General features: G+C 40.4%; 1 protein-coding gene across 1 annotated transcript; it reads right to left on the bottom strand.

The window, feature by feature from the left end:
* Window positions 1-962: 962 nt before the first annotated feature.
* On the bottom strand, window positions 963-12,316 carry LOC134100419 (myosin heavy chain, fast skeletal muscle-like). The gene is made up of 39 exons (XM_062553607.1): window positions 12,111-12,316; window positions 11,850-11,993; window positions 11,604-11,760; window positions 11,470-11,497; window positions 11,225-11,336; window positions 11,041-11,139; window positions 10,179-10,242; window positions 9,996-10,094; window positions 9,649-9,752; window positions 9,429-9,567; window positions 9,123-9,241; window positions 8,817-8,966; window positions 8,487-8,657; window positions 8,097-8,397; window positions 7,708-7,781; window positions 7,534-7,621; window positions 7,329-7,446; window positions 7,118-7,241; window positions 6,893-7,029; window positions 6,418-6,673; window positions 6,070-6,312; window positions 5,802-5,978; window positions 5,575-5,720; window positions 5,362-5,452; window positions 4,885-5,274; window positions 4,626-4,752; window positions 4,418-4,536; window positions 4,129-4,325; window positions 3,832-4,015; window positions 3,579-3,744; window positions 3,371-3,495; window positions 2,958-3,266; window positions 2,230-2,433; window positions 2,019-2,144; window positions 1,762-1,932; window positions 1,565-1,669; window positions 1,385-1,480; window positions 1,141-1,272; window positions 963-1,036 (listed from the first exon to the last, which is right to left on the bottom strand). Exons 1-39 carry the CDS (start codon window positions 12,312-12,314, stop codon window positions 1,016-1,018), a joined length of 5,817 nt encoding a protein of 1,938 aa, XP_062409591.1. The 5' UTR covers window positions 12,315-12,316; the 3' UTR covers window positions 963-1,015.
* Between the last annotated feature and the right edge of the window lie 3,784 nt (window positions 12,317-16,100).

Below are 16,100 nucleotides of genomic sequence, written 5' to 3'. Positions count from 1 at the left end.
TCCAGCCATTCTGTGAGTCTGGCGATACAACTTTTAGCTTCAGCCTAGCATAGATCATTGAATCGGATTAGACCAGTGGTTCTCAAACTGTGGTACGCGTACCACTGGTGGTACGCGGGCTTCCTCTAGTGGTACGCCGGGAGTTTCCGAGATTTAACGTGAGCGATCGCTAAACTGCACAGTGATGGCAAGCGAAGGGAGGAAATGAAGTTATTATTTTGCTGTCACTTCGTTGGTTTTATGGCCTAGTAGGTTGTATTTGGTATCTATGGATAGCTCTAGCTCTCCTCTTTCATCTGACATGCGTTCCATATCTCTCTGATAGCGATTTCACGAGTAAATCAAACGAGTAATGGTAGCCAAAGCTATGACATTAGTTTGTCACTTCGTCTGTTTTTATAACACAAAAGGATCGATGTCTTTGGTATCAATGGAAAGCTCTGTTTCTCCTCTTTCATTTGATATGCGTGTCATTTTCGCCTACTTTGTACTTAATGCTGTTAATGAAAATGTAGTGGAGTAAAAGTATACATTCAATTTTAAAAAAATAACAAAGTGAAAGTACAAGTACTGTAGGAATGAAAATAACAACTCAAGTGTCTTAAAATATTAGTACTTCTACTTAGTTGCGTTAAATCTTTACTTGTATGTTAGCTATTTTGTTGATCACAATGTAAATATTTGAAAAAATGTACTTAAAAATGTTGAGATCATAAGTCAAAATGTTGACTTTTATATCTCAAAATTGTAACTTTTTATCTCACAATTTTGACTTAGCGTAAACTTATTTTTTTATTTTCCTAGTGTAAATGGGCTTCCATACCAGACTGGACCTTATCATTTGCTCAAAATACCCTTTTCCTAGAGAGGCTCAGTTTAACTCAGGAATAGAAACTGACCATTGGATATCCAAGCTCAGTAGCATTTCAACCATATGGAAAAAAACAAGAAACAAAAATATTCAAATTTCAAACATTTATTAGACAGTGTATACGATGAGTTGAGTTCAGAGGATTTATTCTGCAGCCTCTTTACCCTAAAGGAAAAAACAAATATATCAAATGAATTTAATTACACACAAAGACAGGGAAATACACAAAATGTCCCAAATAAAAACTATTTGAACAAAACATATTTTACCTTTCCAGAGTCGCGGCTCTTGGCCCTCAGCTTATTGACCTGGGACTCAGCAATATCAGCACGCTCCTCAGCCTCCTCCAGCTCATGCTGAACCTTCCTGAACTTGGACAGGTGGGAGTTGGCTTGCTCCTCCTGTATTTAGTGAAAGTGCTCATTAAATGAAATAATTTATCATCTAATAAAAAGACCAAATGAAAAAAGAAGAGAATTAAAAGGAGATTAAAAAAGAAAGAAAATTACTCACAGCTTCCTCAGCCTGCCTCTTGTAGGCCTTGACCTTCAGCTGCAGCTTGTCAACCAGATCCTGAAGTCTGGTAACATTCTTCTTGTCCTCTTCCGTCTAAAGTGAAACGTGTAAACCTTATTGCTTTGCTTTGTTTGGGTTTGATATTGATCAACAGAGTGAAGAGAGATAGTCAAGTACCTGATAGGTGAGTTCCTTCACGCGCCTTTCATATTTGCGGACTCCCTTGACGGCATCAACACCACGTCTCTGTTCAGCCTCCACTTCGCCTTCCAGCTCACGAACCTTAATATTGAGAATAAGTACATGTATGACACTATTCTCTATTATTGTATGTTTTTTGACACATGTTTTAACCTACATATCTTGTTGCCTACCCTCGACTCCAGTTTCTGGAGCTGTTTCTTGCCACCCTTCATGGCCAGATTCTCAGCCTCATCCAGGCGATGCTGCAGATCCTTCACAGTGACCTCCAGGTTCTTCTTCATCCTCTCCAGATGAGAACTGGTGTCCTGCTCCTTCTTCAGCTCCTCTGCCATCATGGCAGCCTAAATAGTGGGGCAATGAGTTTGAAATTGCACAAGCTTTATAATAATGAGTATATGCATGATGTTATAACAACACCACTACTTACATCAGTGATGGCTTTCTTGGCCTTGTCTTCAGCATTTCTAGCCTCTTGGACAATGTCGTCAACTTCACCTTGGACCTGAACCAAGTCAGCCTCAAGCTTCTTCTTGGTGTTAATCAGACTTGTGTTCTAGAATTCACAAACCAGACCATAAACATTTAGCTGAACTGTATAAATGTTCATTGAATTAATTGTTTACCACCCTTCTATCTACCTGGGAGTGCAGAAGGCCAACACGCTCACTGGCATCAACCAGCTCCTGCTCAGCCACTTTGCGGCTTCTCTCTGTCTGCTCCAGGGCAGCTCTGAGCTCGTCAATCTCAGCCACCATCAGGGTGTTCCTGCGCTCCACCATGGCAACCTGCTCCTTCATGTCTTCCTGTCCTCTGACAGCATCGTCAAGGTGCAGTTGGGCATCCTACCAAAACAAAAAATATGAAAGAATAGATCGTTATTGAACTGCCATCAGAATAATAAGCCATTCACACAGGATCTTTGAACTGTTATTTAAGCAATTAGCCCCGAGAGGCCGTGCGTTATACTGTATAATCGAACAGCTAAGGGGCGTTGTAACCCCCTTAGCTGTTCGATTATACAGTATAAAGCACAGACTCGAGTGGCTTATTGCTTTTCTAAAACGGTTACTACGTCGATCTAGCAAGATTTCAAGAAACGAAGGCACAGCTACGACAATGTAACGATGTATTCATAGATAATCTTTCTTCCGCCAAGAAATATATTCCCTCCATATGAATGGTTGCCATGCAACAACAAGAGGCAGCCACTCTAACTTTTGTGCTAGTTTTGTGGTAGCGCATTACTATAGAACAAAATGCGGTCAAGGTGTGAGTTTATCGTGATATTTACAATGGCATCGAATGCGATTCAGCCAATCACAATCAAAGACCGGAACTATCCATTTTAGAAATCAACATAACCAACCTTGAGTTGACCCTGCACATTTCTCAGTTGTTTCTGGGACTCAGCAGCCTGGCGGTTAGCATGACTCAACTGAATCTCCATCTCATTGAGGTCTCCCTCCATCTTCTTCTTGATTCTCAGGGCATCATTTCTGCTCCTGACCTCAGAGTCCAGAGTGCTCTGCATGGAGTCAGTAATCCTCTGGGCGTTCCTCTTGATCTGCTCCATCTCCTCATCCTTCTCTGCGAGCTTCCTGTCAACCTCACCCTTAATCTGGTTGAGTTCAAGTTGGACACGAAGAATCTTGGACTCCTCATGCTCAAGAGTTCCCTAAAAAAGAAAATGAAGGATTTCAAATTATTTTTTTTTTTTTCCTTTCTGAAAAGGGTTTTTTTTTTGTTTTGTTTTTTGATTATGCCAGCCTGAATGTCTACCTCAGCCTCTTCAAGAGCAGTCTGGATCTCAGACTTTTCAGTCTCAACAGTCTTCTTGGCCTTCTCCAGCTCATGAATGCTCTTTCCAGTCTCACCCAGCTGCTCAGTCAGGTCAGAGATCTCCTCTGAAGAAGACCAGCTCAAATGTAAGGCTTATAACCATATTACGACAATGAGCCAATTATTTTTCTCTGCTGTTCACACTCACGTTGAAGGTTCTTGTTCTCTCTCTTCAAAGTCTCCAGATGGTCAAGAGACTCCTCATAAGAATTCTTCATCTTGAACAGCTCAGTGCTGAGAGAACGAGCCTCTTTCTGGGCACCCTCCAGCTCTGCCTGACCTTCCTCGTACTTCTGTTTCCACTCTGCCAAGACCTTTAAGAAACAGTACATGTGATATAACAGCTTTGCCTAAAACTCTTTCTTAAATTCAACCCCTGAATAAGGTATTTAATATATCACCTTGTCAAAGTTCCTTTGCTTCTTGTCAAGATTGGCAGCCAGAGCATTGGCTCTCTCCACATCAATCATGAGGTCCTCAACTTCACCTTGGAGTCTCTGCTTGGTCTTGTCCAGAGAAGCACATTTGGAGTTGACAGCCTCAATTTGCTCCTCAGCCTCCTGCAGACGCTGAGCAAGCTTTTTCCTGGTAAAGCAATGTATTTAGGTTAGAGTACTTCATTGCTACCTTGGTTTTAGTACACAATATAATAATCTATATTGGCATTCTATTTGTTTCTTTGCATCTGTAGCACATACTTGGACTCCTCAAGCTCCTCAGTGCGCTGGATGGCATCAGTTTCATACTTGGTCCTCCACTGAGCTACCTCGCTGTTGGCCTTGGACATGCCACGCTGCAGTTCAGCCTTTGCTTCCTGCTCTTCCTCAAACTGCTCCCTCAGGAGGTCGCAGTCATGGCGTGCAGACTGAACAGCATGGGCCAGGGCATTCTTGGCCTGTGTATGGATAAATATTAATGGTCTCAATTATGTGCAAATATTATCATACATGTTAGCATGTAGTCTGTTATTTACTTAAGATACTTTACCTTGACTTCCTCCTCATTCAGCCTCTTCAGTTCCTCAATTTGCTGAGTGAAAGCTTGTTTGCTTCTGGTCAGCTGAGACACTAAAGCGTCTTTTTCCTCCACCTGACGTCCAAGCTCACCTTTTTGAGAATTTAACAATTACATTTTTCTGGTAGACTGATGAAAAAATAAAATTGAGAAACTAGAGACACATGCTCTCTATTTTTACCATTTTCAGTCTGAAGTCTTGCTCTCTGAGCACTGAGGTCATTGAGTATGCGGGCACCCTCATCACTCTTGGCCTTGGTTTCACTGAGTTGGTCCTCAAGGGTGCGGCACATCTTCTCCAGATTGCCCTTTTAGTGAAAATGCACATACTCAGTATGTCACTAGAAAATACAGTTGTTATGTAAATTGTAAATGTAAAATCACAGAGTTATGTGAATTTTTTTATAAGATCATAACATGAAAGTTTGCATATCATTAACCTTAGCTTTAGCAACTGCTTCCATATTACTGGCGAGATCATCAATCTCCATCTTGTATTCACTTTTCTCCTTCTCAAGCTTCTGCTTGACACGCTGGAGGTTGTCGATCTGCTCTCCCAGCTCAGCCACACTGTCAGCCTGCTTCTTGCGGAGAGCTGCTGCAGTGGCTTCATGCTGCAGGGTGGACTCCTCAAGGTCACGTCGCAGCTTCTGGAACTCAGCCTCACGCTTCTTGTTCATCTCAATCTGAGCAGCAGTGGCACCACCAGCTTCCTCAAGCCTTTCACTAATCTCTTCAAGTTCCCTGGAGAGATCAGCTCTCTGCTTCTCAACCTTGGCACGAGCTGCACGCTCAGCCTCAATTTCTTCCTCCAGTTCCTCAATGCGGGCCTGTTTGTTGTGAAAAAGAAATATGTGATATTAAATAAGATCAGGCATAGAATGATCACTATTTAGAGCAGTAGATGTTAAACAAACCTGAAGCTCCTTGATCTTCTTCTGAAGTTGAGCACCCAATGATTGTTCATCTTCAATCTTGCTAAGAAGCTGGCTGGTTTCAAAGTCCTTCCTGTGTCATAGTAAAATAAAATCATTGTCACTTGCTGTTTACATAAAATGGGATGGGAAAGTGGTATTTTGAGTCAATAATTGCATGAGTAATTTATGTTGCAGAGGAGAATTCTCTGTTACTTCTTTATCTTCTCTTCAGACTGCTGCTTGTCATTCTCTAGATCCATGATGTTCTCCTGGGCCAGCTTCAGGTCACCCTCAAGCTTTCTCTTGGCTCTCTCAAGGTCCATGCGAAGCTTCTTTTCTTGCTCCAAGGAACCCTCAAGCTGTGGATTTACAATATGGATAAATCAAGGAGCCAAAATTGCACAGGTGTAATATCTGACACATTTGGCCCCTCAACTCACATCATCCACTTGCTGTTCAAGCTTTGTCTTGGACTTGGTCAGAGTGTTGACTTTGTCTTCCTCTGCCTGAAGATCATCAAGAGTCTGTTGGTGGGCCTCTTGGAGGGCTTTCTTCTCCTTTGTCAGTTTAGCAATAGACTCATCCTGAGAGGCCATCTCTTCAGTTAAGTTCTTGACCTACACATATAGAATGTTGTAAGGGTCAAATGTAACTCACATTTTAGTGTTTACAGACTGTAATGATTTTCCGACATTGATAAATCTCAACCTTGTTCTCAGTGGCATGTTTCTCCTTCTCCACTTTGGCTAAGGTCAGCTCCAGATCATCAATGTCCTTCTTGAGCTCAGAGCACTCATCCTCCAGTTTCCTCTTCTTGGCAGTCAGCTCAGCATTCATTTCCTCCTCGTCTTCCAGTCTCTCGGTTGTCTCTTTGAGCTTGGCCTCAAGTTGGATCTTACTTTTGATAAGACCCTCACACCTCTCCTCAGCATCATTGAGACCCTCATTTCCCTAAATATAAGATGGAAGCATGACATCTGATTTGTATTGAAAACACAATGCTGAGACTAGTAGTACTATGATTGTGAATGTCGAAATGGTACAGTTTACACTTACAGATGCCACTTGCAGAGCCAGGTCATTTCTCTCTTGCACCAGAGACACCATTTTCTCCTCAAGCTCCTTCTTCCTAGTTTCTACCTTTGCATGGGTATCTTTAAGTTTTTCATAGTTCTCCTTCAGGTTGGCCAGCTCCTTCTCAGTTTCAGCACTCTTGAGTAGGGGCTTGATCTTGTAGTAAACCTTCATCCATGGCCAGGTCTTGACATTCATGAATGAGCGGATATTGTACTGGATGGTGAAGATAGCCTCCCTGTACAAGAAAAGTTGTTAAATGTATCTTTTATCTCAATAACTTTTATCTCAATAACTTAAATATTGAGTTATGATTGCATGAAATTGGTTGGAATTTCATAAGATCTTCTCTGACATTTTTAAGTATGGATGCACAGACGGGCTATTCATACAGTTCATACTACTCATAGTAAACTCAAACAGTCAAGCAAACTTTCAGACTTGAATGATATTTTACCTCCTTTCCATCATCTTGACAAACTCTTTCCTCATCAGGTATGCACGGCAGAGAGCCTGAGTCATTGTGACCAAGGTTGCCAGTTTTTCATCTCTCATCTCCTCAAGGGTACCCAGCAGACCGGCTTTGAAGAACACCTGAGAGAGATTGGAAATGATATGTATGAATTGGACACAGAAAAAACATGTGATCCTGAATGTATAAACAGATAAGTCTGAAACATACCTTAGTGTGTCCAAACTTGTACTGTGTGTGATCAACATCAATGGATCCCAAGAGCTTCTCAGCAGCCTTCTTGTTATCAATGAACTGACCTTCAGGGATAACGCTGGCATTCAGGACCTTATATCTGGACATAATATATGCATATATTACTTTTCTCTGTCTAAATCCATATTTTGACTTGTGTAATACTTTATTTGCAGTGTCAGTTCACCTCTGCTTAAAGTCACCATATAGGATTCTGCTTGGGAAACCCTTTCTGCAGATTCTGATACCCTCAAGTACACCATTGCACCTGAGCTGGTGGATGACCAGGAAGTTCTGCATATAACCTGTCAAAATACAGATATGTCAATTTTAAATGGAAACACAAGGTGAAAATAATAGAAATATATTTTATTATCACAGAAACTCTTTACCTGGTTTTTTAATCTCATTTGGAATCAGACAGCGCACAAAGTGAGGGTGGGTGCTCCTCAAATTGGTCATCAGTTTGCCCAAGTTCTCCTGTTGAGGCAAGAATGCAGACAAATTATCCCCCTATCTGTATTTAGGTTCATTTCTTTATTTTTTTGCTGCTTCAAAACACATACCCTGAACTGTGAGGACACAGTCTGCATGGAGCCACCCTTCTTCTTACCACCCTTCTTACCACCACCACCAGCCTCTATTGATATACAAATAATTCATTCAGATTATTCTGAGGCATACATAAATCCTAATCAAATTTATATTTATATATTACCTTATATATGATAGACAGAGGCGGACATCCGGGGTCCAGAATGTAAAAGACCTGCCATATATTATTTCTACCTGTGAAATTAACACAGGTGATGTCACTAATTATCTGATCTACAGTACTAAGATGCTAATTAGGATTAGCTGGTTTACTAAATGGTTGGATCAAATACTTGGCAGGACCTTTACTTTCTGAACCCGGGATGTCCACCTCTGATTAAAGATTTATTTTCCCTGTTACCTTCAACAACAGGTGGGTACAAAACAGGCAGAAGTTTTACTCCTGACTTCTGGTACAGCTGCACAACAGAATCGTTCAGTGGATCCTTGTTCTTGTCCAGCCACCCAGAAACATTGTAGTCAACAGTGCCGGCATAGTGCACCAGGGAGAAGTGGGCCTCAGCGTGGCCTTTTTTGGGCTTGGGCTTCTCAAAGGCCTTAGTTTTGCCAAGATGCTGATCATACAACTTGTTCTTGAAAGTGGTATCAGAGGCCTTGGGGAACATGCACTCCTCTTCAAGGATGGCAAAGATGCCCATGGGCTGTTGGAAAAAATAGCTTAGTTTTCAAAGTGGTTATCATGAAACTGTACAAATTTAGCACTTGACTCCTCTGATTGATTATAACTGACCTTCTCAATAAGCTCAATGCAAGCAGCCAAGTCCATGCCGAAGTCAATGAACTCCCATTCAATTCCCTCTTTCTTGTACTCCTCTTGCTCCAGAACAAACATGTGGTGGTTGAAAAACTGTTGCAGTTTCTCATTGGTGAAGTTGATACACAGCTGCTCCATGCTGTTGAACTGTGTTGGAAACAAAACATATCTGAGAGTGGCTCACTTGAAATCATGGACATGTGAAATTAAAATGAATTAAATTTTGTGAGTGACACATGTAATTTGAGATTTTCTTCCTCATATTGAAGTTGATATGTTTTAACTATGGCATAGTGTATTCCTCACATCGAAAATCTCAAAGCCAGCAATGTCCAGCACACCAATGAAGAACTGTCTTGGCTGTTTTGTGTCCAACATCTGGTTGATACGGATGACCATCCACAAGAACATCCTCTCATAGATGGACTTGGACAAGGCCGAAACTGAGTTATTGACCTGAAAAAAATATTTCAAAGGTTTTAGGCACGGGCTTACAGTTAGAGTGTTTTCTTAACATTTATGACCAAAGAAGGTCAATACAAACAGCAAAATTCCTTCTATACAAACTCAAAAACGGCTCTTTAGTCAACCTTGTCACGGGTGAAATAATACCTGTGGCACAGTCTGACCCTTGGTGACAAACTCATTTCCGACTTTGACTCTTGGGTAGCACAAAGCTTTTAACATATCAGCAGAGTTCAGGCCCAGGAGGTAAGCAACTTTGTCAGCATCTGAGAACAGTAAAGCATTTAATGCAGTTATCAGTTATTTTCTCAATAACTAAACTTAAATTGCCTCATGAACGACACTGTAGACTTTTTGTTGCTATATTAGAGGTTGTGGATAATGAACACAATAAAATAATAACTATAAGAGGAAAGTTAATATATTCAGATATAAGACAGTAGAGCAACCTACCCTCAGTGCCATCAGGCTCAGCCTGCTCCTCACGCTGCTTCTGCTTGAATTTCATGTTGCCATGATGGAGCACAGCACCAGTCAGCTTGTAAATGGTCATTTTCTCCTCTCCACTGAAACCCAGAATGTCAATGGCATCCTGGAATGATACATTATTAGATTATTTTAAAGCTTTTTTCAGAAATTGAAGAAGGAAAAAAATAATTCCTGTAAGACTTACATCTGTGGCATCCAACTCCTCTTTGTCATCAATGCTGGCCACAGTGATCTGACCCTGACTGCACATTGGGAAGTCATAGGGGTTGGTTGTGATGAGGGACATTTCTGTAGGGGTTAGAAAGGATTTTACAAATTCAGAACTACATGTATTGATTTAGATAAGAGAGATAGATTCATCTTTATTCAGCCCCAAGAGGAGGTGTTCCAGCAGCCATACAAACACAGCATTCGACATATACTGTACATACAAACAAACACACATACTGTACATACATACATACATACATACATACATTATTCAAAGAAATATTATTCCTGATTTCTGAATGTTGGAAATATTAGTCTTACCAATCAGCTCAGGCTTGTGGTTGGTCATCATCTGATAGAAGATGTGGTAGCCTCTCTCATCAGGAAGCTGGAATGTCACTCTAGACTTTTCCAGCAGGTCTGTGAAAAAGTTCTTTAATGTAAAAAATATAAGGCAGGGATAGTAATATAGCATTATATAATAGTAATGTTTATTATACTTACAAGTCTCAATATCAGCACTAGCCAGTTTTCCAGTTGTGCCAAAGTGAATTCTGATGAATTTACCCTGTGTGTGAGACACAATATTGTATGATTAAAAGAACTCAAGAGATTCAGCCTCACATCTACATACCCTGGTTATCCAGAGTTCTCGCTAGAACACAATTTGAATTTGAATTTGCTAGATACTCTGGCCATGAGCAATGATGCACGTTACGTTTACCCCAACCATTGGAGGTAACAATCAAATTGGTGTATCTGATATAGGCGGGCCAAAGGCGAGCTAAACTGATGACGACAACACTGCATTGTTCAAACTCAGTACACATTGGTCGTAGTGTTATCCAATTGCGTGCCGTGAGATTTTAAAATGCACGCTTGGTGCCTCCCCTCGACTTGGGCCATTACATTATTCGTGGCCAGACCCTTAAAGGTACACTACGTAAAATTTTTCAGTTTATCAATTCATTTCATACTGTTATATATGATTAAATGAGTGAAATGACCGGTCTAACCATGTTTTTTTCGGCCGCCCTAGTGGTCTGTAGCGGTAGAACCACGCTTGCAATTTCAGGAGCCCTCGGGACGCACCCATGGTCTAGGAAGTCTCATGAGAAGTCTCGATCATGCTCATGAAAAGCCAGACTGACTGATTGAGGAGTTTTGTAAAATATACATGATAAAGCTCTAGGGGAAGCTCTGCAGAGAAATATGCAAGCATAAAACGAGCAAAAACGAAAAGCGGAAGCGAAACCGGCAATGAAATCGCCAATCCTACATAGTTTCCCTTTAATCTGAAAGATTCCAGGGTCTGGTTTACAACCAGGCTACCTCATATCCAATCTCTAGTGGAAAATTCACTTACGAAACGGGAGGAGTTGTCATTTCTCACAGTCTTGGCATTACCATAAGCCTCCAGCAGAGGATTGGCAGCAATAATCTGGTCTTCAAGAGATCCCTGCAAGTCAATAGATGTATTGTTACTGAAGTTCATGTCTGGTGCTGTATGATAATTGGCCTATAAATATACAAGGGGTCCCTGCCTTTATTTTTCCACTGCTGGCTGGTGGCTCTGACTTCTTCCCACCAGACACTGCAATTGTTGCAAAGTACTGGATGACACGCTTGGTGTTTACAGTCTTGCCAGCACCAGATTCTCCGCTGCATTAAACAGAAGACATTGCAATGTTCTATATCACAATTATAAAGTGTCCCGGAAGAGTATGGGATGATGAAGGCTTAGCCCTCTATTAAAACTGTTAAAAGTTTTAGCAGTGAATACAATGACACTTACGTGATCAGGACAGACTGATTCTCCCTGTCTGAGAGGCAAATTAGAGATTTACATGAATAGTTCGCTTTACATAAATGAATTAAACATATAATATAGGTTATTATTCGGTGTGGGCTGCAAAACAGAAAGCATACCTTGGAGCATAAACTGATATGCGTTGTCAGAGACAGAGAAGATGTGGGGTGGGGCCTCCACACGCTTCTTGCCTCTGTAGGCATTTACTACCTCTTGGTCATACACTGGGAGCCACTTGTAGGGGTTCACAGTGACACAGAAAAGTCCAGAATAAGTCTGAAATAGATAATAAAGTTGATTACTCCTGTTGAAGTCAGAATTTGGGGGAAATTCTTGCTTTTTTTCAGCAAAACTATAAAGCTTACGTAGATCATCCATGCTGCATAACGCTCTTTGAGGTTATACAGGACAGAGGCTTCATTGAGGTGGGTCATCATGGCCATGTCCTCAATTTTGTCGAACTTGGGAGGATTCATGGGGGAGATCTCATCATCCTTCACTGTCCTTTCCTGAGGTAAATCCATAAAGGAAATTATGACTATGTATCAACATTTCATAAGGCAAATAACTATATTTTGTGTTTTAACAGGGCTAACAGCGAATAACGATATACAGAAGGCTATTACCTCCTTGCTTTCAAGCGTTTCAACTGTGGCTTTGCCGCCCTCTCTTTTCTTGATGGTAGCCTTGACATACAGTTCCTCTTTGTCAGGCACATAGCAAGCACTCTTTGCATCAAAGGGCCTGGTTTGGGCCTCAAGTCTCTCCTTCTCAGGCTTACGAAGGTAGATGGCAGCCGCGCCAAACACGGCCATTTCACCGTCTCCCATGGTTGCTGGTTACTGTAATAGAGATCAGAGGCTTTCATATTACTGTCAATGAGGGGCAACAACTAATGATGACAGTCTAGTCATCAGTAGACAATCACTTAGAAACACTAAACAAGGGCAGACCATATACATAATTGGACATAGTGGCTTCATTCAGTTAGAACTGAATTGATGCTACGGATGTTATGCCATCTTGGATGATGATTATAATTTTCTATATATACAATGGGAAAGACAGAAGTTTCCCTGGCACTGTTTTCATGTTTCGGGCAGATACCAAGAAGTGGACTGTTTGGAAACAATCTGAATGAATTGGAAAGTTCAATACAGTACTACAGTATGTTAAATAGCCTTAAAAAGAGATATCCAACCATCAAAACATAGCTCTACCACTAAATGTAGTATATCCTCCTGACTACCACCAAGAGGAAGTTCCCAAAACCCCACCCCCATACTGTATATTTGTTATTAATTAAAAGTTCTGAATGTCCTCTGTAGAGAACAGAAGGAGTTAGCTCAGTAGTAGGAGATATTCAAGTTTACAAATGTCCTCTAGAGAGGACAAAACGTACCTCTGGTAGTCAGGAGGAGCAAAATAACATGCATTCATAGATGATTGCAGTTATGAAATAAAATTGTCGCATAATGGTTCATCAGTTTGAAATTTGAAACATACATTTGCACAGACTTTCTAATTCAAGTCCAACTCTGATTAAATGATAGCATTCTTAACTAGAAAAGCACTCAGAGACCATTTTTACCAAGCTTTTTAAAGATTTTTTACTGATGGTCATGATTGAATGAGCACTTTCTACATCTTAGGTGATTTTACATAACAGTCCCTACTTGCATGCATACCCTGCACTACACACTATGTTCTGTGTGGTTATAAAGTGACTGTGTGTTCAGCAGAGGTTTATATCCAAAGTGTCCAAATGGCCTCGTAACAGCAGTTTCTGGAATTGGAACCTGAAGATCCGTACATCCAGGTTCAACTCCCAAACCTGCTGTTGTGAGTCTGTCCCTTCAGATGAAAGCATCTGCTAAAGACCAGTCACAGTTTCTTATTATCGGTGCACAAGTGATGTCTAGCTGTGAGATCATGGCATATATTATGTTAAAGCTACATTGTGGATTTCTTGGGTTAATTCTTGGGGGGAATTCTCCCATCTGGACTCCATAGGGTTCACTCTTATGTATTCTGAATGGCAGATTATATGTATACACTTACGAGAATACTTTGATTTGTTGGTGGAAGTAATTAGGCCTACACATGAATGAGCAAATTTTTTATGTGTTTTTGCTAAGAATCAACCCAAAAAACGACACAATGTAGCTTTAAAGGACATCTAAAAAGAGGACTGAATTTGGATAATGGCAATTCATTACAGTCAACAAGAAAGAAAGAAATATAGATAGTCAATTTCCTCAGTTTATATTTCTATAAGTATAGTATCTGTGTCTAGTTCAAAAAGTCTTACCTTTTTTTCTCCTCCCGACAAGATTTTTCAGCGTTGTTAAAGCTTCTGAAATAAAGTCAAGGGGAGACATGATGAGGTATGATTTAGTGTCATCTATATACAAGAAAAAGCTTTCTTGCAAATTACAAGTGAACTCTTTAGTGAAGAGCCTACTTTAGATCCTAAATTCAGTGTGTCCCAATCAGACACAGCTTTAGCCTACTCCTATAGTGACAAGAGGAACAGGTGACCACTTACTGCGCACTGGAACCCTCGACTACTGCAGTCTCCTCTGCGCTCCTCTAGGTTCTTATATTGGCATCTTCTGCTAACTAAGCAGAAGCCCTATAAGGAAAGATGTGTTTGATAGACGTGCTTCAATATAGGTAACCGTCAACCGTCAACCGGTTTTCGTCAACCTTGTTCTCCCATGCATCTCCACGTTTGTTCTATGAAACTGCTTCCTCTATTTTAATATTTTAATAGTTTCATATACTTTTAAGCACCATGAAACATCATTTAACATCTAAAAATATTTATTTTGGAAATAAATGATAAGTTCTTATTCAACATCTGCATAAAACACAATGATGTCCATAAACAGATAAACAATCATACAATCATAATCTATATAAAGCCATAGAAAGAAGTCATAATAAATATTCATCCTATGTTTGTAGTATAAATTACTTGATGAATTGCAGTATCCTTATGATTTATTAACTATTCCCTTTGACCACCATAAATTGAATTCCATGACATCAATATGTCTGCAGCATATTAATGTGTCAAATTCTATTTATGCTTCACACACGCTCAGCCTATTTAAGTTGACCTTTTTTAGCAGTAGCAGAACCAGTAAGTGCCAACATGCCAAAATTGGGGATCGCATAGCACAGTTCCTGCTGGTCTTACAGTAGGTATCATGTCTCAAGTCCCTCGGAGGAGCTCAGTAGGACTCGATGCACTCGATGGCATACACCATGCACTCATGGTATTACTACAAAAGAGCTAGGTCAGCATTAGTTGGTATGCACAATAACGATGGAAATCTGGACCTCACAGAGGATAGTTAGTTGCAACGGTTTCTTCCTATTCTGTTGCTATTTCTAAGTAATTCTAAAGTAATTTTGGGTGTTTTAAGCTAGACTAAAACTCCACATAACAGTCAGTTATGTATGAAACAGTCAGCATAGGCAGACATCCCGGTTCCAGAAATTTAAAGTCCTGCCATATCTTTCTACCTGTGCACTTAACACAGGTGATATCACTTAATTAGCTGGTGAGCTGGTTTACTAAATGGTTCGATCAAATACTTGGCAGGACTTTGACTTTCTGAACACAGGATGTTCCGACGATCAGCATGTCATAAAAAAAACCCCAGCATAATTGGCCATGTTGAACATTTTACTGCATTGCCATTAAAACATAGCCTGGCAAGCAAAAATATGTTTGGCCGCTAGGGTGCGTCTAGATTTCTAGGCTAATTAAAACACTATTTCACACAAGTTCACAAATGCAAAACTTGTACCATGTTCAAATATCTTATGGATCCACTTCCCAAGTCCATAGCTGAAACACTGCAATAGATATTTGTCGTGCTTATTATCACAGTGTGTGACATTACTTATAAGAGCGCTACATCTGTGTTGGAACTGTACCCTTTGATCATCTGACATTTATCGATGTCATCATGGCGGGTATCAATGTTGCCATGCTTTTCCTTACTCTCATAGAATTGATGTGTGGATGTGATGACAAGTGTCGTATAATTAGCAAGTGATCCCAAAGAGACTAAATGATTTCTCTCATGTGTCTTGGAGGAGTTTCTCTGAGACAGTTATTTGTGGTTCCACTTGTAGCAGCTGAGTTCTGAATGTACTGGAGCCTGTCCAGGGCTTGGATGAAAGGGGCGTGTCATCTAGGAATGAGATGATGAAGGCATGGATGAGGGTTTCAGCAGAGATATTGTAATGAAGAGACACATCACTCAAAGACGTTCATCGCCAATATGGCAGTTGTCTACACATTCCACCCATAACCAACCACATTTTTGTCTTTTTTCTAACCTTAACTGAGCAATTTGGGCGGCATTATATTTACATATTAGCTCAATTCAGATTTAAACACAGATTCGGCTTATGTACTTTTTTTATCAGCTCAGTTGTCAATATGCCTCCCTATTAATTTTTATGTGAAAAAAGTTACCCGAAATAACTGGCCAAAGCTTGTTACAAAGATGGCTTGCCTGTAAGCACTTTGGTCTCAGTCACAGAAGGCAGGTACTGTTTGATTGACCACTGTCTGTTTCCAACCAATAGCACAA

Source organism: Sardina pilchardus, chromosome 14 (assembly GCF_963854185.1).
Source record: "Sardina pilchardus chromosome 14, fSarPil1.1, whole genome shotgun sequence".
Taxonomy (NCBI): domain Eukaryota; kingdom Metazoa; phylum Chordata; class Actinopteri; order Clupeiformes; family Clupeidae; genus Sardina; species Sardina pilchardus.
This window is presented reverse-complemented; position numbering and strand designations above follow the sequence as displayed.